We start from the raw sequence: 25,224 nt of genomic DNA on the forward strand, positions 1-25,224 counted from the left end.
ATCATGATGGATTTGGTAACGTTCATTGCTAAATTTCCTATGGGCAAAAGTGCAAACAGTGACACATAAATTATACAAAGCTATCATCAAAATTCAAATTTATCCTTGCAATATTATTACAAGGAAAACTTTAAACTCTGTAAAATTAATCTTTTAAGAAGTGTCATATTTTATGCTCTTTTTAGTTTCTACTGATTGCGCACAGAATTACTGTAGATTATCACTTTTGTTATTGATGCCATACCTCACCAACACTCCATAGGTTTCTACAGCAAATTGAGTTGTGAGTTTACAGAAACTGCAGAAACAAAAAATATATGTTTAGCGTATTAAAAGCAACTGCAAAGTAAATAAAAATCCTTTTTGAGAACTACCTCAATTTTAGAAACATAGAAAATAGGTGCAGGAGTGGGCCATTCGGCCCTCCGAGCCTGCACCACCATTCAATATGATCATGGCTGATCATCCAACTCAGTATCCTGTACCTGCCTTCTCTCCATACCCCCTGATCCCTTTAGCCACAAGGGCCACATCTAACTCCCTCTTAAATATAGCCAATGCACTGGCCTCAACTACATTCTGTGGCAGAGGGTTCCAGAGATTCACCACTCTCTGTGGAAAATGTTTTTATCATCTTGGTCCTAAAGGATTTCCCCTTTATCCTTAAACTGTGACCTCTTGTCCTGGTTTTCCCCAACATCAGGAACAATCTTCCTGCACCTAGCCTGTCCAACATCTTAAGAATTTTGTACGTTTCTATAAGATGCCCCTTCAATCTTCTAAATTCTAGCGAGTCCAAGTCAAGTCTATCCAGTCTTTCTTCATATGAAAGTCCCGACATCCCAGGAATCAGTCTGGTGAACCTCTGTACTCCCTCTCTATGGCAAGAATGTCTTTCCTCAGATTTGGAGACCAAAACTGTACGCAATACTCCAAGTGTGGTCTCACCAAGACCCCGTACAACAATTGCCTCCCTGCTCCTATACTCAAATTCTGTTGCTATGAATGCCAACATACCATTCGCCTTCTTCACTGCCTACTGCACCTGCATGCCTACTTTCAATGACTCGTGTACCATGACACCCAGGTCTCGTTGCATCTCCCCTTTTCCTAATCAGCCATCTTTCCTCTCTGGTGACAGTGACACCATAGTTGGAGTATTTGATTTATCAATGTGACCAGAAAATAACATACTTTTCAGCAAGCAAAATATAAGTCATGCAAATGTTGGAGATTTGAAATTAAAGATAGAAAATGCTGTTAATGCTCATGGGTCAGGCAGCATCAGTGCACAAAGTATGTTAATGTTTCAGCTTAATGTTCTTCCATAGAGCTAAGAAAAGTAACATTCATTTTTTGTTTTAGTTTAAGGATCTGTGATTGGAAACATTAAACATTTTTCATTTTCCACAGATGCTGAATGACCATTTTTGTTCTGTTTTAAGATTTACAGCAATTTGTGAGTGATATCCACATCCTAAATTCAAATAAACAAAAACTTCTGGCAATTATGTACTGTTGACCTAGGCATACAGTCTTAATTTATGCTCCTATTTCTTATTTGCTGCATCATCTCCACTTGATTCAATTAATTGAGATATATTTCATGTAAGCTGGATTTATTTCATGGAAGATAGACACAAAAGCCTGGAGTAACGCTTGGGATGGAGATGGGAAGATGTGACTAGTGGTGCGATTCCGTTGGAGGTGGCGAAAATGTCGAGGATTATGTGTTGTATGCGACGGCTGATGGGGTGAAAGGGAAGGACTAGGGGGACTCTGTCTCTGTTGTGCCTAGGGGGAGAGGGAGAAAGGGCGTGGATGGAAAAATTGGGAGTAGGGGAATTCTCCCCTCCCCTAGTCCCAACAGAGACAGAGTCGCATACAACATATAATCCACCAACATTTTCGCCACCTCCAAAGAGATCCCACCACTAGTTACACCTTCCCATTTCCACCCCTTTCTGCCTTCTGAAGAGACCGTTCCCTGCGCAACTCCCTGGTTAACTCATCCCTTCCCACCCAAACCATCCACTTCCCTGGTACCTTTCCCTGCCACCGCAGGAGATGCAACACCTTTGGACAATAGACAATAGGTGCAGGAGTAGTCCATTCGTCCCTTCAAGCCAGCACCGCCATTCAATGTGATCATGGCTGATCATCCACAATCAGTACCCCGTTCCTGCCTTCTCCCCATATCCCCAGATTCCGCTATCTTCAAGAGCCCTATCTAGCTCCCTCTTGAAAGTATCCAGAGAACCAGCCTCCACCGCTATCTGAGGCAGAGAATTCCACAGACTCACAACTCTCTGTGTGAAAAAGTGTTTCCTCATCTCTGTTCTAAATGGCTTACCCCTTTATTCTTAAACAGTGGGCCCTGGTTCTGGATTCCCCCAACATCGGGAACATGTTTCCTGCCTCAAGCGTGTCCAAACCCTTTAATAATCTTAAATGTTTCAATAAATCCCTTCTCATCCTTCTAAATTCTAGAGAATACAAGCCCAGCAGCATATGACAGACCCGCTATCCCAGGTATTAACCTTGTGAACCTATGCAGCACACCCTCAATAGCAGGAATGTGCTATTGAGGGAATCCCTCAAATTTGGGGATGAAGACTGCACACAATACACCAGGTGTGGTCTCACCAGGGCCCTGTACAACTGCAGAAGGTCCTCTTTGCTCCTATACTCAACTCCTCTTGTTATGAAGGCCAACATGCCATTCACTTTCTTCACTGCCTGCTCTACCTGCATGCTTAATTTCAGTGACTGATGAAAAAAGACACCCAGGTCACATTGTACTTCCCCTTTTTCTAACTTGACACCATTCAGATAATAATCTGCTTTTCTGTTCTTGCCACCAAAGTGGATAACCTCACATTCATCCACATTATACTGCATCTGCATACCCACTCACCCAACCTGCGCAAGTCACCCTGCATCCTCATAGCATCTTCTTCACAGTTCACACTACCTCCTAGCTTTCCGTCATCTGCAAATTTGCTAATGTTACTTTTAATCCCTTCATCCAAATCATTAATATATATTGTAAATAGCTGCTGTCCCATCATCGAGCCTTGCAGTACCCCACTAGTCACTGCCTGTCATTCTGAAAGGGACCCTTTAATCCCTATTCTCGGTTTCCTGTCTGCCAACCAATTTTCTATCCATGTCAGCACTCTACCCCCAATACCATGTGCCCTAATTTTGCCCACTAATCTCCTATGTGGGACCTTAACAAATGTGGATAAATGTGAGGTTATCCACTTTGGTGGCAAAAACAGGAAAGTAGATTATTATCTAAATGGTGGCCGATTAGGAAAGGGGGAGATGCAACAAGACCTGGGTGTCATGGTACACCAGTTATTAAAAGTAGGCATGCAGGTGCAGCAGGCAGTGAAGAAGGCGAATGGTATGTTAGCATTCATAGCAAAAGGATTTGAGTATAGGAGCAGGGAGGTTCTACTGCAGTTGTACAGGGTCTTGATGAGACCACACCTGGAGTATTGCGTACAGTTTTGGTCTCCAAATCTGAGGAAAGACATTCTTGCCATAGAGGGAGTACAGAGAAGGTTCACCAGACTGATTCATGGGATGTCAGGACTTTCATATGAAGAAAGACTGGATAGACTTGGTTTGTAATCGCTAGAATTTAGAAGATTGAGGGGGGATCTTATAGAAACGTACAAAATTCTTAAGGGGTTGGACAGGCTAGATGCAGGAAGATTGTTCCCGATGTTGGGGAAGTCCAGAACAAGGGGTCACAGTTTAAGGATAAGGGGGAAATCTTTTAGGACCGAGATGAGGAAAACGTTTTTCACACAGAGAGTGGTGAATGTCTGGAATTCTCTCCCGCAGAAGGTAGTTGAGTCCAGTTCATTGGCTATATTTAAGAGGGAGTTAGATGTGGCCCTTGTGGCTAAAGGGACCAGGGGGTATGGAGAGAAGGCAGGTACAGGATACTGAGTTGGATGATCATCCATGATCATATTGAATGGCGGTGCAGGCTCGAAGGGCTGAATGGCCTACTCCTGCACCTATTTTTTAATGTTTTTATGCTTTCTGAAAGTGCAGGTACACTGCATCCACTGGCTCTCCCTTGTCCATTTTCCTAGTACCATCCTCAAAAAAATCCAGAAGATCCGGTTACTGCTATCCAAATGTGCCTCTATTTCATCTTTTATGATTGACTCCAGCATCTTCCCCACCACCGATGTCAAGCTAACTGGTCAATAATTCTGTGTTCTCTCTCCCGCCCTACTTAAAAAGTAGGATAACATTAGCTACCCTCCAATCCACAGGAACTGATCCTGAATCTATAGAACATTGGAAAATGATCACCAATGCATCCACAATTTCTAGAGCCACTTCCTTAAGTACCTTGGGATGCAAACCATCAGGCCCTGGGGAATTATCAGCCTTCAGTCCCATCAGTCTATCCAACACCACTTCCTGCCTAATGTGGATTTCCTTCAGTTCCTCGGTCACCCCAGATCTCTGGCTAGTACATCAGGAAGATTGTTTGTGTCCTCCTTAGTGAAGACAGATCCAAAGTACCTGCTCAACTCATCTGCCACTTCCGTGTTCCCCATAATAAATTCACCCTTTTCAGTCTTCAAGGGTCAACTTTGGTCTTAACTATTTTTTTTCCTCTTCACATACCTAAAGAAGCTTTTACTATCCTCCTTTATATTCTTGGCGAGCTTACCTTCGTACCTCATCTTTTCTACCTGTATTGCCTTTTTAGTTATCTTCTGTTGCTCTTTAAACGTTACCCAATCCTCTGGCTTCCCGCTCATTTTTGCTATGTTTTACTTCTTCTCTTTTATTTTTATACTATCCCTGACTTCCCTTGTCAGCCACGGTCGCCCCTTACTACCCTTGGAATTTTTCTTCCTCTTCGGAATGAACTGATCCTGCACCTTCTGTATTATTTCTAGAAATACCTGCCATCGTTGTTCCACTGTCATCCCTGCTAGAGTATCTTTCCAATCAACTTTGGCCAGCTCCTCCCTCATGGTTCCATAGTCCCCTTTGTTCAACTAATACTGACATCTCCGATTTACCCATCTCCCTCTCAAATTGTAGATTAAAACTTATCATATTATGGTCACTACCTCCTAATGGCACCTTAATCTCAATTTCCCTTATCAAATCCGGTTCATTACACAACACTAAATCCAGAGTTGCCTTCTCCCTGGTAGGCTCCAATATAAGCTGCTCTAAGAATCCATCACGGAGGCACTCCACAAACTCCCTTCATTGGGGTCCAGTATCAACCTGACTTTCCCAGTCTACCTGCATGTTGAAATCTCCCATAACAAACTTAGCGTTACCTTTACGACATGCCGATTTTAACCCTTGATTCAACTAGCACCTGCATGTTCTCTGTACCTCCTCCCTCGACTCTGTCCAGGGACCCCGACAGTTCTTTCAGGTTAGGCAGTGGTTCACTTGCACCCCCTGCAACCTCATCTACTGTATCTGTTGTTCAGGATGTGGACTCTTATACATTGCCTGGATCTACCTGATCTTCCGGTTGCTAAATATTTTAATTCTCCTTGCCATTACCACACTGACAATTCTGTCCTAGGTCTCCTCCATTGTCAGAGTGAGGCTAAACACAAATTGGAGGAACAGCATCTCATATTTTGCTTGGGCAGCTTACGAAGTGGTATGAATATTAATTTCTCTAACTTCAAGTAACCCCGGCATTCCCTCTCTCTCCATACCTCCCCCACCGAAGTCCCATCATCTTCTCGTTTTCATCCAACACACAGCCTGTTTCTTTACATCATTACTCTTTTGCACATCTTTCATTCATTGTTATTCATCTCTTCACATCATCATCTATATCACTCATTTCTTTTCCCCCTAACTAATCTGAAGAAGGGTCTCGAACCGAAACATCACGCATTCCTTCTCTCCGTAGATGCTACCTGTCCTGCTGAGTTATTGCAGCTTTTTGTGTCTGTCTTCGGTTTAAACCAGCATTGGGTGGAACTGAGAAGTGGGAAAGGTGTAGCAACACTTATGGGGGTGTATTATAGACCGCCGAGTGGGGAACGAGAATTGGAAGTGCAAATATGTAAGGAGATAGCAGATATTAGTAGTAAGCACAAGGTGGTGATTGTGGGAGATTTCAACATTCCACACATAGACTGGGAAACACATTCCGTAAATGGGCTGGATGGTTTGGAGTTTGTAAAATGTGTGCAGGATAGTTTTTTGCAGCAATACATAGAGGTACCTACTAGAGGAGGGGCAGTGCTGTTAGGAAATGAGACGGGACAGGTGGCGGAGGTATGCGTTGGGGAGCACTTCGGGTCCAGTGATCACAATACCACTAGTTTCAATATAATTATGGAGAAGGTCAGAACTGGACCTAGGGTTGAGATTTTTGATTGGAGAAAGGCTAACTTTGATGAGATGCGAGAGGATTTAAAAGGAGTGAACTGGGACATTTTGTTTTATGGGAAAGACGTAGAAGAGAAATGGAGGGCATTTAAAGGGGACATTTTAAGAGTACAGAATCTTTATGTTCCTGTTCGGTTGTAAGGAAACAGTAAAAATTGGAAAGAGCCCTGGTTTTCAAGGGAAATTGGACATCTTGTTCGGAAAAAGAGGGAGATCTACAATAATTATAGGCAGCATGAAGTAAATGAGGTGCTTGAGGAGTATAAGGAATGTAAAAAGAATCTTAAGAAATAAATTAGAAAAGCTAAAAGAATATATGAGGTTGCTTTGGCAAGTAAGGTGAAAGTAAATCCAAAGGGTTTCTACAGCTATATTAATAGCAAAAGGATAACGAGGGATAAAATTGGTCCATTGGAGAGACAGAGTGGGAAGCTATCTGCAGAGCCAAAAGAGACGGGGGAGATATTGAACAATTTCTTTTCTTCGGTATTCACCAAGGAGAAGGACATTGAATTATGTGAGGTAAGGGAAACGAGTAGAGTAGCTATGGATACTATGAGTCAAAGTAAAAGAAGTACTGACATTTTTGAAAAATATAAAAGTGGATAAGTCTCCAGGTCCTGACAGGATATTCCCTAGGACATTGAGGGAAGTTAGTGTAGAAATAGCCGGGGCTATGACAGAAATATTTCAAATGTCATTAGAAACGGGAAAAGTCCCCGAGGATTGGCGTACTGCGCATGTTGTTCCATTGTTTAAAAAGGGTTCTAAGAGTAAACCTAGCAATTATAGACCTGTTAGTTTGACTTCAGTGGTGGGCAAATTAATGGAAAGGTTAAACTGTTGGGTATAAATGCCGGAATAGCAAGATGGATTCAACAGTGGCTGAATGGGAGAAGCCAGAGGGTAATGGTGGATGGCTGTTTGTCGGGTTGGAGGCAGGTGACTAGTGGGGTGCCTCAGGGATCTGTGTTGGGTCCTTTGTTGTTTGTCATGTACATCAATGATCTGGATGAAGGGGTGGTAAATTGGATTAGTAAGTATGCAGATGATACCAAGATAGGGGGTGTTGTGGATAATTAAGAGGATTTCCAAAGTCTACAGAGTGATTTAGGCCATTTGGAAAAATGGGCTGAAAGATGGCAGATGGAGTTTAATGCTGATAAATGTGAGGTGCTACACCTTGGCAGGACAAATCAAAATAGGACATACATGGTAAATGGTAGGGAATTGAAGAATACAGTTGAACAGAGGGATCTGGGAATAACCGTGCATAGTTCCTTGAAGGTGGAATCTCATATAGATAGGGTGGTAAAGAAAGCTTTTGGTATGCTAGCCTTTATAAATCAGAGCATTGAGTATAGAAGCTGGGAAGTAATGTTAAAATTGTACAAGGCATTGGTGAGACCAAATCTGGAGTATGGTGTACAATTTTGGTCGCCCAATTATAGGAAGGATGTCAACAAAATAGAGAGAGTACAGAGGAGATTTACTAGAATGTTGTCTGGGTTTCAAAAACTAAGTTACAGAGATAGGTTGAATAAGTTAGGTCTTTATTCTCTGGAGCGCAGAAGGTTAAGGGGGGACTTGATAGAGGTCTTTAAAATGATGAGAGGGATAGACAGAGTTGATGTGGACAAGCTTTTCCCTTTGAGAATAGGGAAGATTCAAACAAGAGGACATGACTTCAGAATTAAGGGACAGAAGTTTAGGGGTAACATGAGGGGGAACTTATTTACTCAGAGAGTGGTAGCGGTGTGGAATGAGCTTTCAGTGGAAGTGGTGTCGGCAGGTTCATTGGTATCATTTAAAAATAAATTGGATAGGCATATGGATGAGAAGGGAATGGAGGGTTATGGTATGAGTGCAGGCAGGTGGGACTAGGGGAAAAAAGTTGTTCGGCACGGACTTGTAGGGCCGAGATGGCCTGTTTCCGTGCTGTAATTGTTATATGGTTATATGGTTATCTACAGTTACATCCTACATATTTATTTCATGGAACCTAGATGTAATTTAGCATTTTCTGATGTATTTCTCTGTGTTTATGAAGGGATTGGATAGGGACAGTAAAGTTTAGTTTCTCTGGAGTAAATCGTTCACTGTGGTAAAATAATTTATGTTGTTTGTACAGATGTTCATGATTTTGCTCAAAATAGTAAATAATAGAAATTGCTGGATCCCAACTTGAGGGATATGGGTCAAAATAGAGCACATAGGACTAGCGTAGCTAGTGTATCTGGGAGGCATACACAAGTTGGGCTCAAGGGCCTGTTTCTATGCTATACTCTTGTGCTTAAAGTATCCAGTAATTACAGCAATAATAGTTGATTTCAAAACCACTGAAACTAGTAAGAATGTATGCGATCATCAGTTGGTTATTTCTCATGTCAAGACACCTATTCTGAATATTAGCTTGGTAGATACTTTATTTCTGTAAAGTTTTAACTACTCTAGTTCCACTTCAACTCCTTCCATTTGTTTTAGATATGTTTATTCCAAGTTCACATGACCACTGAACCAATCTGTATTGTTCCCATTTACTAACTGGGCATAAGTAAATAGGAGTCCGTCAGTTGAAAAGGTTTTGATAAAAAGGTCATCAGTTTGAAATGTTAGACACAAAATACTGGAGTAACTCAAAGGGTCAGGTAGCATTGCTGGAGAACAGGAATAGGTGCAGTTTTGGGTCGAGACCCTTCTTCAGACTGAGAGTCAGGGTAAAGCAAAACTAAAGGTATGAAATGGTACAGAACAAATCAGAGCCAAGGACCAAGGTAAGGTGGAGCCCACAATGATCACAATTGGCTGTGGAAGAAGTGATAACGAAGGGATATGAACAGTGAAACTAGCAGGATAACTCAGAGAGAGAGAAAGAGAGAGAGAGAGAGAGACTTGAAATTAGAAAATGTGGTCTTTCTCTCCTTAGATGCTGTGAGTATCAACAGCATGTTTTGTTATTTTAATTTCAGGAAGCCTTTGTCCTTGGTCAGTTTATGAACATGAACAATAAGCAATAACTTGCCATTTCAAGATTGCAAATAACAATTCATATTTTAGATTATTAGTGTTATTATGGGTGAACTGCAGGGTGTAGACATCACAAGACTCCCATTGTGAAACAAGCAGTGGAAAAAGTTAGCATTGATTCAATATAATTATTATCACTAAAATCATCGGGTGAATGCGCTGCAGGGAAAATATTCTATAATTGTGTTAAAGAGAAGAATTTACTTTTAAATTGAAATGGTTTATTTCAGAGGCAAAAGTGTGGCTACTTGTTTCATATTTTCTGCACTTAACTTAAAAGTTCAACTTACAAATATTTTTAATACAAAAAAGTATTCATTAAATAACCTGTAGTTGGGATCCACTACTTTCACAGTGAAAAGATAAATGCCAGTATGGTCAGTTGGCCAGGTGATGAACACATTGCTTGAAATATTCATAATTTCATACGGCCTATGCATATTTCTAACCAATCCAGGAGTGTCAAAGCAAGACCTATAGTTCTTAATTCAAAATGAAATGAATTAAATCGCCATTCTCTTACTGTTACACAATGATTTTTTACTAACATGACGTTTGCTAGGAAAATGAAGGTCGTGATATCACCAACAGAGAATATATCCTTAGCATATCATTTGACAGTTTAAGAGCATCAACTTTATCAAAGACAAATCAATACAGATCCAAAATCGGAGATACAAACAGAAACAGTTAGAAATAACCAGCAGGTCGGGTGACATCTGTGGAAAGATAAGCAGAGTTAATGGTTCAAGTCCAAAATCAATTGGCTTTCAGTGTTTTTTTCTCATCAGCTCTGACAAGAGGACAGGTAACCCCTTACTGGGGATTGTGTTCCATAATCCTGATCTGTGTCATGATAGTCTGTAACATGAAGCTGTATTATCAGTGAATGGATCAAGAGACACACATTGTAAAAAATATATTGTGGTTATTTATTTACTTTTTTTCCACATAATTATAGTGAAAGTAAATTTTACATTATCTCAAATTTTTGTGTTGTGATTTATGAGTTCTATAAGGGGAACTTTCCTTTACCTGAATGGCTGTAAAGCAAGGTTGCTAGTAATAGACCTGAAACATTAATTCATTTTCTGTTTCTACAGATGCTGCTTGATCAACTGATTGCTTCCAGCATTTTCTGTTCTATTTCAGATCATTAGTATCTACAGTTTTTTGATTTCCTTTTAAGGACATTTCTAGTAACCACTGGATGACCAGTGGATACAAGTTTGCAGAGATTTAATTATCTGGGAAAGCCACCACAGATTTGGTTAAAAAATAATCAAATTGTGTTTAAGTTAAGGAGTTTCTATTATAAAATCTGAGGTGAGGATATTTGCTCATGATCCCTTGTAACTCCTCAGCTCATGCTTAAAAGCAGCAGCATTTAGGGAACATTTGGGCATTACTGGCAAGTAGCATTCATGCCACATAAGTGCCAGGCCATGATCATCTTTAACCAGTAAGAGTCTAACCACCTACCCATGACAATTAATGGCATTGCCAACATGAAAATCAGAGGACTTTGGAGAGCTGTCATGCAAACTAATTAAGCAACAGCCTGATTCAGTTGTCCTTAGGGTGTCACTAGACTGGGTTAGTGTCCCTGGAGTGGAGAAGGCAGAGGACGAACCTGTTTGAGGTCTCCCATCAACATATTCCTAGGACTCACCAATGACTAGACACTCAACTGCATTAACCAAATAATTATCGTGGCTACAAGAGTAGGTCAGAGATTAGATACCCTGGAGGCATTTAGAAGGCACTTATTAGAAGGCACATACTGTATTAGAAGCATGATGGAATACCCTCCACTAGCTTGGATAAGTGCGGCTTCTATAACACTCAGGAAGTTCAACATCATACAGAATTAAGCAGGGCCGACAATGCATGGGCAGTTGCCCGGGGCCCCACAAGCATAGGGGTCCCATGCTAATCTAGGTATTGTAGAATTTTATTGTAGAACATGAAAACGGAGAAGAACATCGCAAGTGCATGACAGCATATTTGATTCAGCATTGAGAATCTGGAAGTGTGGGGGCCCCAGTGCACTGCTTTGCCCGGGGGCCTATAATGCAGTTAAGACAGCCCTGGAATTAAGCAGTTTGCTTGAGGGAATCTCATCCACCACCTTAAACATTCACCCTCTCCACCACCAATGGACAGTGGCTGCAGTGTGTACCATCAATAGAAATGCAGTGCTGTTACTCAGATTACTCAGACCGCACAAAACTTGTAACATCAAGAAGAACAAAGGCAGCCAGTGCTTGGGAACATCATCACTTATATTCCTTTCCATGTCACAATCAATCCCGACTTGGAAATATATTATCAGTTATTCTTGCCAGTGCAACTGTGAAGAGGTACAGACAATGGCCCACCTCTGACTTGCGGTTGAGAGGCATGCACTGTGGACAATCTCCGCAGAGGCACAGATGTGGCACTGGCTGTGGCAAAGCGATGGCAGAACGTCGTCTGACACACGAGCGAACAAGTTATTCTTTTTCACTGGATCCAGGAACTTCTTTTTTATCAGCACCTTGATCATTAAACTTTTTAAATCTCTCCCTGCACTGGAGACCCGACCTTTTTCTCGTCGGGTTTCCGTTGTCGTTGAGGCCGCAACGAGGAGCGGCCTCCAACAGGAAGAAGCCGGGGACTCAGGTGCTACTCACCGTCGCCGTCACTCCCCGGGACAGGGCTGAGGATGGCCGAGTTTCCAACCAGGGAGCGACCCGTAGCAGCCCAGCCCCAAGCAGCCCAGCGGGTAGGCGGCGCGGCTGGCCATCAGCGGCCTGGCAGTCTGGAGCGCTGCTGCTGCTGCTGCCCGTTGTCTGAGGCTGCTGCTGCGGCCTGCAGAGTCGGAGTGCTGCGCCGTGCTGAGTCGGAGGCTGCTGCTGCGGCCGCTGCTGCTGCTGCTGCGCTGACAGCGGCGCCGGGAGCCCGCCCCGCGGATCCCTGGAGAGAGACCGCTTTTCGGGGCACCTGCAACGGCGAATTCTCCCGCCCGAGTTGCGGGGTCGAAGAGCTCCTGGAGCGGGGCCTAACACCATTGCCCCGCGCGGCTGGAACGGCCGCGGGACTTTACGAGCGCACACCGGGGGCTCCAACACCAAGACCCGGTGTGCGACCTCGCACCACCCGGCGTGGCTTCAATGGCCGCGGGACAATCGCCATCGCCAGCCGGGGGCTTTGACTTTGACTCTGACATCGGGGGGGGGGGAGAGTGCAGTGGAGAGATAAGTTTTTTTTGGCCTTCCATCACAGCTATGTGATGGATGTTTATGTAAAATGTAATTATGTTGTGTCTGGGTCTATTTGTGTGTAATGTATGGCTGCAGAAACGGCATTTCGTTTGGACCTCTAGGGGTCCAAATGACAATTAAATTGACTCTTGACTCTTGACTCTTGACTCTTGTCTTGTCCCAGCCGAGCCCAGGGTCGGAGACCCAGCCCGGAGTCGGATATGTCGCCAAATGGAAAGCGGAGACTCTGATCCCAGTGGAAGAGAATGACCAGCGACCAGCGACCAGCACTCGCTGTGAGTCCCCACCGCACCACCAATTCCAGCCACTACACCTCTGGGCCCCCTCGCTGGCTCCTCCCCCCTCCCCCGTGATACCCCCCTCTCCCCCCATGGCTCTTCCCTGGGTTTTCCCCATCACTCCCCCCAGCCCACACCCCTCTCCCCCCACAACTCCCACCCGCTCACAAACACCCCCCCCCATTGTTGCATTGGGGGATGGGTTGCGTTGGGGGACCATGCTTCCCGTGTGACTGGGACCCAACAGGTCCCACTTAGTCTAGTACCAATTAATTATTTACCATTGCTTTCCAAGTCTGCAGTCCCACTTGAATCCTTTGCTGCATTTGGTATTTCACTAAATGGCAATTGTCCTTTCTTTCACACATTAAAGATCACAAATTTCAACAGCTGTTGTACTCCTCCAGATCCTTGTCCCCCTTACATTTTCCTCCCCATCTTTCCCTGTGCCACTCCATGCCTTGTTTTCACTGTCTCTCTAGTTCTGAGCAATTGGTCTTCAGCAAAGGCCTGAAATGCTAACATTTTCTCCGTGCACCAATAGTGGTTTGACTAGTGTTCTACTATTTTCTATTATTCTTTTTTCTCAGGCCAGATAATTATGCATATTCAAATGAAGAAAAAATAGCCAAAAGCCATCACCAGACAATTTATGGTTTGATTCCTCCCCATTTTGTTGTCCCTCCTTTTACTTTTTTCTTCTCTTTCCAGCTCTCCCCTTTGCAATGTAGCGTCCCTGGCCAGAACCAATGTTTTCTCGTGGTTCTTCCCCTTTATTTGGTTTAGTTTAGAGATACAGCACAGAAACAGGCCCTTCAGCCCACCAAGTCCGTACCGACCGACAATCCCCGTATATTAACACAATCCTTCACACTGGGGACAGTTTACATTTGTACCATCAATTAACCTACAGATTTGTATGTCTTTGGAGTGTGGGAGGAAACCACAGATCTCGGAGAAAACCAACGCTGGTCACAGGGAGAACGTACAAGCTCCATACAGACTGGACCCGTAGTCAGGATCAAACCCGGGTCTCTGGCACTGCTGCACCACTGTGCCACCCTGCACAGACAGCACCCGTAGTCCGGAAAGCAGTGGCCTGTCCTGGAATCGACCCTGTGACCGTGGCATTATTAACACGGCGCTCTAGCCAATTGAGCTAACCAGACCCACTTTTAGCCAACCCGGCCCGATTTGCGTGGCCTTCTTACCCTGCAACACTCTGCTCACCCCCTTGCATAATCCAATGCTTCCTATCAGTCTGTCATCCCTAATTTCCTCTCCTACCCAACCCACTGCTCCCTCTTCCTCAAATTCTCCTTTTGGCCTGCCACTAACTTAAGGGGCTGTCCCACTTCAGCGACCTAATTCGCGAATTCAGAAGAGTGTCTTCGATCTTCAAGCTTGAGGGCACTCGCCTGAAAAATTTTCCGCGACCTAGCTGAGGCCACGAGAATGCGGGAACTTCCCTCGAGCATGAAGGAGGATTCCATTTCCCTCATAAGATTTCCTAGGACCACGTGTCGACCATGCTGCATGTTTGCGTCGAGGGCAGACCCTTCTAAACTCGCAGATTAGGTCGCCGCAGTGAGACAGCCACTTTACTTGATATGGATATGAAATTTGACCTTCGCTTCTTATGTGCAACAATGAAGGACAACTGGTACATAAAACAAATATTAGACTTAAAATTTTAAACATTGAATCTTAATGCCTCCGAATTAGATAACTTCACCTTCCCTAGAGTTTTAGCAACTCTAACTATATAGAAATCAGAACTTACCTCTGGACCCCAGGCTTTGTCTCTGAATTTTATATTACCATTGTAAGTTTTTAACATTTCGTTCCAGGTCTGTGCTTCACGCAGACAACCAGCCTAAAGAAAGGTCAAATATTATGTAAGTTTCTGAAAGCCCTCTTGGGAGTAACTACCTGCTTTGGCTTCATTATCAAAAGGGGTCACCATAAAACATAAAATATCAGAGAAAATTAATAATGTTTGATTGTATTATGCATTGGTATATTTATACCTTGGAGCTAGGCACTATCTTGTTTATCTCGTCAAATGATAATTTGAATTCTTCAAGATGCTTTTTCTTTAAAGCATTATCTTCCATGGCACTGCTCATTGCATCTTTGAGTAATGCACTGGTGACTTATTTCCAAGCATTCTGCACCTGCTTTTGATCTGCACCTGTTTTTGAGGAACATCTTTCTTTGATAAAGCACAATTCCCAACTGTACTCCATCAAATGGAACAATGCTTCTCTCACATATCCATCGGGAATATGTGACTAATTCCCTCCTACCTCTGCGACAATTTCCCCTTCACACAAACACTAAGCTGTCACCCTTTACATGCTAACGTCTTGTGCAGTACAGACAAGCCTTGTGGCACAATTTTTCATTAACTAAGGTATTCATCATACTCACCTGCTCCATTGTCGTATTATAATAGAAATCTGTCCTACCATTCTCTTCCCACATGATGAAATTGGTATTCATCGGTCTTTCGATTAGCGTACCATGATACCTATAATCAAACAAAAACCAATTTACTCATTCACAAATAATTACTTTATCGGTATAAGCTCACGTTGTACTTCATTAAAACAAGTAGGGATAATCAAACCTCCAATTTTAATTACATTGAAATTACAATCAAAGACCACAAAACTTTGATATTCATACTTCATCTGAACCTCCACCATGCCAAAAGCATGTCAGCTATGATTTCATTGAATAGGCAGCAGATTAAAGGGGTTGGATGGCCAACTATTGCCCCTTAGCATCTTATGCTTTTGTATCCTGTTCCTCAGGTAAAAGAGTGAAGTGTTTGAAGTAGAAGCTGAGAACCAGCAGAGAGAGGTCCTTTGGGCATAGGCTAAAAACTGTCAGCTGGCAGAGGGAAAGTGATAAAGGACATTGTACCATTATGTCAGGCTGTGGCTTGACTAGTATGTGGGCAGTTCTCCTAATTTAGACAACAATCTCCAGATGCTTTTGAGTTGGATTTTTGCTATGTCTGACTTTAGTATCTCGGGCAATGCCTGCTGGTTCATCTGTTTTTTATACCTGTTCTGTTTTAACATAGTAGCAGGTATAATACAACTGAGTGGCTTGCTGCACCATTTCAAGGGGTGGAAGAAAAAAACATCTTGCTGCAGGTCTTGAGAGACACACAGACCAAATTGGGTAATGAAAGTAGATTTTCTTCCCAGAAGGACTTGAGTGAACCAGATGAATATTTACAACAATCCAGCAGTTTCATGGGACTAATTAGTAGGATTGATTGATTTATCACATTCCAATTTTAAATAATTTTAAGTTAACGGATTTTCATAGCTCATTTGAACTCAAGTATGGTTAAGGTGAAAAGCCACAATATTTTTTCCAAGGTAGCGGAGTCTAAAAATAAAGGTTTATGGTAAGAGGGGAAATATTTAAAAGAGTCTTGAGGGGTTCTTTCTTGTTTTTCACACAAGGGGTGATGCATACATGGAATGAGCTTCCAGAGGAAGTGGTAGAGGCAGGTATAATTACAAGATTAAAAAGACCCTGAGACTAGATTTGAAGGGATATGGGCACGGCACAAACAAATAGGATTAGCTCGGTTAAGCAAGTTGGTATGTACAGATTGGGTCAAAGGGTCTATTTCAGTGCTGTTTAGTTCAATGACTCCATGACTGCTGAGTGACTAGTCCAATGATCTAACTACTGTGCAACCACTAAACTGAGAGTAAACTTGCACAGATCACATTGACACCAAATTCAGGAGTAATAAAGTCACCTCTAGCTCAGTCAACCTTGCCACACCTCCTCATGAAGACCTAATGGCTGTTGTCTAAATTTGTCAATAGCCTGATCGAGTTGTGCTTACAGAACCATATTTTATGGAGACATGTTTGATTATAGATTTGATTGCAGTAGGGAGGAGTTTGATTGCCTGGAATTAAGCATCTTAGCTACTGTACGAGGAGAGATTGAATGGGTTAACTTTCTTGGAGTGGAAAATGCTAAGGACGGACCTGTTTGAAGTATAAAAAATTATGAAGGACATATATAGTGTAGTGTAGGTAGAGAAACCCAGCGGTTGGTTGCAATCCATTAGTACTGCCTGAACAGATGGTGGAGTCAGATACTCTCAAACATTTAAGTATTTAAATGAGCATTTCAAACGCCAAGGGATGAGGTTTAAGTTCTGGAAAATTGAATTAATATTGTTACCTGGTGGCCAGCATACTTACAAATATATAGGTGGCTTGAAAGATGATTTATAATAAACTCTAATAGGACAACCATATTTTTTTAGGTTGTAAACAAATTCCTAGAAATAAAGTAATCCTTTTAAAAAATATTTAACATATATTTAAATAATTTTTAAACAATGCAAAATATTTAACTTTAGCTTTGTATGAAAACAAACATACTAAGAGAGTTTGGAGAACTCACCAAATTTTTTTCTGAGGGCTCTTGTAAAACAGACCTAATCACAGAAAGCTTGATATAATATACAGAAATATTTTTTACATTTTGAAAACAAAACAAGATTTTTCTAATGTGTGGGCATTGTACCCTCACTAAAAGGAGTGCCAAGAACACAACATATTGCAGCATGGCACCTGTGATACACAGCTGAATATGCCAGGAAGGTCTGGTATAATTTCTGAGACAATCGAGTCCTTAAATCTGCTGAATGTTTAACTGAAGTGATTATTGCAAAGACACAGGTACCTCTGGGCATTGGAAAGAGACTCAAGGCTTCTTGTAGGTATTGCAGTCACATTTAAACAGCAAGTATCATCACTCGTAGGAATCACAACTAAGCACTTTAGAAGGTGGGTAAAAATTTGCAATTAAGGCAGAGTAGGTGAGAGGAGGCAATTATAATGGTCAGAGAGAAATAAAGTAAAGGAGGGGAAGGAGAGTAAATATGGATAGCGCGTTTTGTGGAATGGGGAAGCCGAGATGAAAATTAAAGATTGAGATGAGAGTCAGGTAAATTGAGGAGATGCTATTGGATAGATGAGAGTATTGAAGGTAAGTAAAGGATGGGAATGAATCTCTTCACCAAAAGTCCATATTACATTTACATATGGTGTTTAAAAGAAAATTGTCTATTTTAACTAGAAGATGAACAAATTGAATAAGATCAATTAATGCAATCTATGTCCCTAATAATGATAAAAATGTAAAAAGGAGTTGTATCAAGCAAACCACAAAATAATTCATATAATTTCACTGATGCATTACACAATTAAGCAGACATGGCAAAATATTACTTCTCACCTAGGAACTGTGACCCTTGTCGTATTTCTGAATGCACATTCACTTAAACTGGGTCTGAAGTAAATGGGCAGATATTAAATATTTAATGAAGGGCAATTGAAACAAAGACATAGCACAAAAAAATCATATGAATCAACTGACCATCTGACAAAAAGTGAGTATATCAGTGAAGTTAACAAAATGTAATCATGATTATATTATTTCAGATTTAGGCATCACTGCTCTCTCTACAAACTCTCTTGACTTTTTTATTCCTTTCTCATTCTCTGCTTATATTTTCTTAATTTTTCATTTTTTATAATCCAATTGTTGTCTTATTTTGCCATGGACCATCATTCCTTTAATTGCTCCTGACATCCACTGTATCACACATCTTTTTCTTGTCATCCCTTAACTTACTGCTAAACACATTTAACACATGTTAACCTTGAAAGAATAATTCCTGTGTTGATGACTTAAATATTAAAAAAACTATCAGCCTAAAGACCATTTGGTAGCTTAAAAAGCACAGTCCAGCAGCTGTTTCTTTTAAAGGCCCACTGCTGTTCAGTTTACAGTTGCAACATGGGAACAAGCCCTTTGGCCCATCAAGCCCAAGCTGACCAACGATCACCCGTACACTACACTTTGGGAACAAATTTACAGAGGCCAATTAACCTACAAACCTGAATGTCTTTGGAATGTGGGAGGAAAACAAGAGCACCCGGAGAAAACCCACATGGTCTCAGGAAGAACGTATAAACTTTGTACAGACCGCACCCGTTGTCAGGATCGAACCCGGGTCTCTGGTGCCGTAAGGCAGCAACTCTACAACTGCGCCACTATGCTGCGCTTCACAGTTCAATAATGCAAAAGATCAAAACAGGATGATCCTGCATCATTGAGGCAGGAGAGTGGTCTGGGTGTGGGGTAGTGCTGCAGTGTTAGTAGGGAGATAGATAAGGATCTTAAGGTTTAGATCGAGTTATCGGGATGGGGTAATACCCATAATCTTCTGGGGACAGATATTGGAATTGTTGAAGATTGGAATCATGTTTAAGAGCCATTGCAAGGGTGGATGTAGCCCAGCACTGTGTTTGGAATTTATCAGAGAGCCATCATAGCGGTTATAAATTTAAATGGGTGTATATATCTGAAGCCCATTCTGAGCAGCACATTCCATAAATGAACCTGATCATAGAGGTGTTTTAACATAAAATCCTCACAATTTATGAATGTTTACATAGAAACATAGAACTGGCCCCTGTGTTCACCAATGTCTTCAATACCTCCCTCTGCCAATGTTCAGTGCCCCAGTGCTTCAAACAATCCACCATCATTCCTGTGCCCAAGTCTAACACAACATCCTGCCTCAATGACTACAGACCGATTGCTCTTACATCCGTGGCCATGAAGTAATTTGAGCGCATTATTCTCGCTCACCTAAAACCAGCACTTCCTCCAACATGGACCCATATCAATTTGCATATAGAGCCAACAGGTCAGTAGAAGACACAGTCAACCTGGCCATCCATCACACTCTGCAACACCTGGAAACCGCCAACATTTACGCCCGCATCCTGTTCATGGACTTCAGTTCTGCATTCAACTCCATCAACCCGGTCAAACTCTTCCATAAATTAACGGACATGAACATTGACCCCTGCATCTGTCACTGGATCCATAGCTTCCTTTGGAACAGACAACAAAGGGTGAAGATACACAACACCACATCTCACCCTCTGCACCTCAGTACAGGAGCCCCTCAGGGCTGCGTCTTGTCACCCTGGTTATTCTCACTCTATACAAATCAACTCACATCCCAGTATAGTTCAGTCAAAATATACAAATACACAGATGACACAACCATCATAGGTCTGATCTCTAACAACAAAGAAACAGAATACCGCACTCAAACACACAAAGCAGTCACTTGGTGCACAGGCAATAACCTCCTACTCAACACATCAAAAACCCATGAACTTATCATCGACCTCAGATGTAAGGCACAACCCAAGACCCCCCTACTCATCTCCGGCGAACCCATATCCACCACTGACTCATTCAAATTTCTTGGCACTCACATAACAGGGTGAAATCCTTTCTTGGCACTCACAGGGGGAAATCCTTTAAAACTGCGATGAGAAAAGCTTTTTTCACACAGAGAGTGGTGAATCTCTGGAACTCTCTGCCACAGAGGGTAGTTGAGGCCAGTTCATTGGCTATATTTAAGAGGGAGTTAGATGTGGCCCTTGTGGCTAAGGGGATCAGAGGGTATGGAGAGAAGGCAGGTACGGGATACTGAGTTGGATGATCAGCCATGATCATATTGAATGGCGGTGCAGGCTCGAAGGGCCGAATGGCCTACTCCTGCACCTAATTTCTATGTTTCTATAAGCAATAACCTCAAATGGATAACCAATTCAGATCACATTTATAAAAAAGCCAACCAAAGACTCTTCTTTCTCCATCAGCTCAAGAAGTTCAGAGTGAGGAAACATCTCCTAATCCGATTTTACACAGCCATCATCTAAAGCATGCTCACTTCATCAATAACAGTTTGGTACAGCAGTTTAGACACTCACTCCCGTAATAAACTACAGCGCATTGTCAACAAAGCATCCAAAATCATCAGCACACCCCTCCCATCAATAGAATCACTCAACCTCAAATGGTCCGTGTCAATGGTGAAGAAAATAATTTCTGATCCCTCCCACCCAGCTCACCACATCTTCCACCTGCTGCCCTCAGGGAGGCGCTACAGCTCACTGCCTGCCAAAACATCACGATTTAAAAACAGTTTCTATCCATATGCAATTCGAACTCTGAACACTCTATGATAATATCACAAAGCCACCTCGTGCATGTATTGTATACTGTATGTTGTTTGTGTTTTATGTTATGTTTGACGGGAATCAGCTTATTGTGTAACATCCTGTACTGAATATGAATTCCACCAGCTTGACTGTGTGGTAATTAAATAATCTTGAATCTTGAATCTTGAATCTAGAAAAGAGGTGCAGGAGTAGGCCATTCGGCTCTTCGAGCCAGCACCGCCATTTAATATGATCATGGCTGATCATCCAAAATCAGTACCCCGTTTCTGCTTTTTCCTCTTATCCCTTGATTCCTTTAGCCCTAAGAGCTAAATCTAACTCTCACTTGAAAACATCCAGTGAATTGGCCTCCACTGCCTTCTGTGGCAGAGAAGCAGTAGGACCTCCTTGCTCGTAAACTCAAATCCTCTTGCAATGAAGGCCAACATGCTATTAGCTTTCTTCACTGTCTGCTCTACCTGCATGCTTACTTTCAGTGACTGATGTAGAACGACGCCCAGGTCTCGTTGCACCTCCCTTTTTCCTAATCTGACACCATTCAGATAATAATCTGCCTTCCTGTTCTTGCCACCAAAGTGGATAACCTCATCCACATTATACTGCATCTGCCATAGCATCCACCTCGCAGCTCGCACTGTCACCCAGTTTTGTGCCTTCCGCAAATTTAGAGATGTTACATATAATTCCCTCATCTAAATCATTAATATATATTGTAAATAACTGGGCTCCCAGCACTGAGCCTTGCGGCACCCCACTAGTCACTGCCTGCCATTCTGAAAAAGACCAGTTAATTCCTACTCTTTACTTCCTGTCTACCAACCAGTTATCTATCCATGTCAATACCCTACCCTCAATACCATGTGCTCTAATTTTGCACATTAATCTCTTGTGTTCCCGGAGGTTGCAGGTGGTTGCCGGAGGTTGCAGGTAGTGGAAGCAGGTAGGGGGACTGACAAAAACCTCCGGGAACCGCACAGAAACCTTGGGTGGGGCGCAAAGTCTCCAGACGTTTCCGTTCAGGTTTCCTAAGTGGGACAGTGGCATAATGCTAACTGGTCTATAATTCCTCTTTTTCTCCCTCTCTCCTTCCTTAAAAAGTGGGATTACATTAGCTACCCTCCAGTCCACAGGAACTGATCCAGAATCTATAGAACATTGGAAAATGGTCACCAATGCATTCACGTTTTCTGGGACCACCTCCTTGAGTACTCTGGGATGCAGACCACCAGGCCATGGGGATTTATCTGCCTTCAGTCCCAACAGTTTACCTAACACCATTTCCTGAGTAATGTGGATTCCCACCCCCACTAGATCCTCGGTCCCCTGGTATTTCTGGGAGATTGTTTGTGTCTTCCTTATTGAAAACAGAACCAGAATACTTGTTTAACTGGTCTGCCATTTCCTTGTTTCCCATTATAAATTTGCCTGTCTCTGACTGTAAGGTACCCACATTTATCTTCACTAATGTTTTCCTCTTGTTTTCCAATCAGCACAGGAAGGCAAGTGACCAATGATGGGGAACAGAAAAAAAAGGGAGGTCATACTACAGCATCTCCAGGAATACATTCAAGCAGGGGTGGCAACCTAGCCATTGACTCAGATGATTTACTAAGGTGAAGCAGAATGCTGGTGCGAAACGGTAAAAAGTTAAAAGAAAGACCATACCTTTCTACAAATATGTTTTTATAAGGCGGACAGCCAACTGAAACATGTGCTACCTGTGTAATAAATGTTTAAAAATGTATTACTGCATTCTTCCTCCTCTTATACTTTGCTACAAACCATACTTTTATTTTCAAGGAGAGAATAAGAGTGAGGAAACTGTCAGCTTAAATAAGGATTAGAAGAGAGGCAGATCATGTTCAGTGTAGGGGGACAGTGGGGAAGTGAATGAAAAAAATAATTCCATCTCACTATCATGTTGGCCAGAAACTCGACAATGCCATATTTTCAAATTGTTCCCTTTTGTCCCAATCCACCCCACTATATAGAAAGTCCTCTATAGTTTGCCAGAATTATTGAATTTTACAATGCAGGAACACATTTTCTTCATTACATCTGCTGTACTGGTGTATTCAGCATTATCCAATTAATCCTACTCTGCACTCTACAAAACCTTTCAAATTTTCAAGAATGATGCCTGACTTTAAACATCAATTGAACCTTTCATTTAGGGCCACACTGTAAAGTTCATTCCTATCTGGCACTCCAGATAGTTCATTCCTATCTGGCACTGGATTTTCTGTTGGCTGGAAACTTCCTCAGTGTCCTTTTTCCAGTCAAAGAAAAGGCTATACAACTAAGCCAAATTCAACTGCAATAGGTCAACTGCAAGGGAAAGGTGCAGAGTGCAGAATATAGTTATCAGCACTGTAGCATAACAATTCTAAAGGCAAAGTCCAGGAAAACCTGAGTGGAGGGATTCAACCGAGGAAATTCAAGTAAGATGGCAAAAGTTTAGGCTTTTCATATTAAAAGCCTTCAAAGAAATGAAGATTGGAGATGGAGTGCCAATTTGAATGGATGCAGATGTTTGTATGTTTTTAAGTACAGGAGTGATGAAGGCAGATTTGAAGGAAAGCAGGACAGTAATTGTTAGAACCAGGGACATTATCAAATAACAAATAAAAAGTTTACATAAAACTTACCCTCTTAGGTGAAAATGTACAAGTATATTCGATTTGATTGACCTGGAATTCCACAGATAAAACCCCAGCTGTTGCTTCGCTGAAAAACCAACAAATTATGCACACAATTTATTAAAACAAGCTTCAAGAAGAAAATACCAAGAAGTTCTTCTGCTACCTCTCAATGTAACTTAGTACTAGCTGTATATTTATTCCAAAGTCAGTTTAATTAAAGTGAATGGGAAATGAATGCTCCTCATCAACCTTCAACTGATCTGTTAGGGAAATCCAGCTTCAGGGGCCATGGCCATTGATTATCATAAATTATTTTACCATTAGAAATACGATGAAATAAACACTGTTTTATAATTCCAGGTCAGAGCAAGGATAGACTTTCCCTGGCCTTTATTTTCCACCCCACCAAATTAATCCAATGTCATTCTTTGCGATTTCCACCATCAATGCGTTCCACCACCTGACATATTTTTCCTTCTTCTTTCTGCATTCTGAAGGGTTGTTTCACATCGTGACACCCTGCTCCATTCATCTATCTCCACCAACCATTCCAATGCAGTCACAGATGATGACACATATGTTTTTTTACCTCTTCAACGTTGAGCATCAGAGACGCAAACAGGCTTTCAATATAAAACAGCATTTATGCGGTATGAAGCAACTAGTACTTATCTTTCATAGATTCATACAGCACAGAAACATGCCCTTCTACCCACCAGGTCCATGCCAACCCCTCAGTATCAATTCTATACTAATCCTATCTTCCACCATTTGACCAGGGGCAGTTTATGTAACATGCTCCTCTAGATATTTCTTAAATGTTTTGAAACTTTCTGCCTCCAGGTAAGTATCCTTCAGGATGATTCAATGATACCTTATTGTCAGATGTACCTAGGTACAGTGAAATGTTTGTTTTGCATAAAAAGTTGGTAAAATCATACAGTTGACCTCACCAAGGCACAACACAAGAACTGCCACATTCCTGGCACTGACAAAGTTATAAAAGTTCAGCAAACAGTCTGAATATGGCAGCAGGCGGTGCCCTGCCAGGTCCACCTTTGTTCTCAGCAGCTCCCTGCTGCGTCCACACTTTGTTCTCGGTGTTTCCCCCGTCGGGTACCCCCTTCGTTCTCAGCAGCTCCCCCGCCAGATGGCTCTCGGCAGACCTTCTCGCTCTCGGCGGTGCGGGTCCCCCTCCTCGCCCTTGGCGGCCCTCCTCGCTCTCAATGGCCCACCTTGCTCTCAGCAGTTGGCCATGGAACCCTCCTCGCTCTCAGCGGTGCAGGTCCTGTTGACGCTAAAGGCTTGGGACAGACGTCGGAGTTTACGATGGGCGAGCAAGCCTGCTGGTGGACTTTTCCTGACTTGCTGGGATTCTCCCGGCACGTGCCTTCTGGGAAAATTCAATTTCAGGGTAATTTGTTTGGTGGATTAATTGGTTGCTTTGCAGAACATCTTTTGCAGTTGGCAAAGACAAGCTTGAGTTTCC

General features: G+C 42.3%; 1 protein-coding gene across 1 annotated transcript; it reads right to left on the minus strand.

Moving 5' to 3' along the window:
- Nucleotides 1-211: 211 nt before the first annotated feature.
- LOC129694984 (cation channel sperm-associated auxiliary subunit epsilon-like) lies at nt 212-23,814 on the minus strand (the record flags this gene model as incomplete). Its single annotated transcript, XM_055631722.1, has 8 exons — nt 23,742-23,814; nt 18,278-18,331; nt 17,441-17,474; nt 17,236-17,315; nt 15,422-15,521; nt 14,772-14,864; nt 9,772-9,926; nt 212-298 (listed from the first exon to the last, which is right to left on the minus strand). Coding segments are annotated over exons 5-8 (407 nt in total), but the record flags the coding sequence as incomplete, so codon positions are not given.
- Between the last annotated feature and the right edge of the window lie 1,410 nt (nt 23,815-25,224).

Source organism: Leucoraja erinacea, unplaced genomic scaffold, assembly GCF_028641065.1.
Source record: "Leucoraja erinacea ecotype New England unplaced genomic scaffold, Leri_hhj_1 Leri_885S, whole genome shotgun sequence".
Lineage (NCBI taxonomy): Eukaryota > Metazoa > Chordata > Chondrichthyes > Rajiformes > Rajidae > Leucoraja > Leucoraja erinaceus.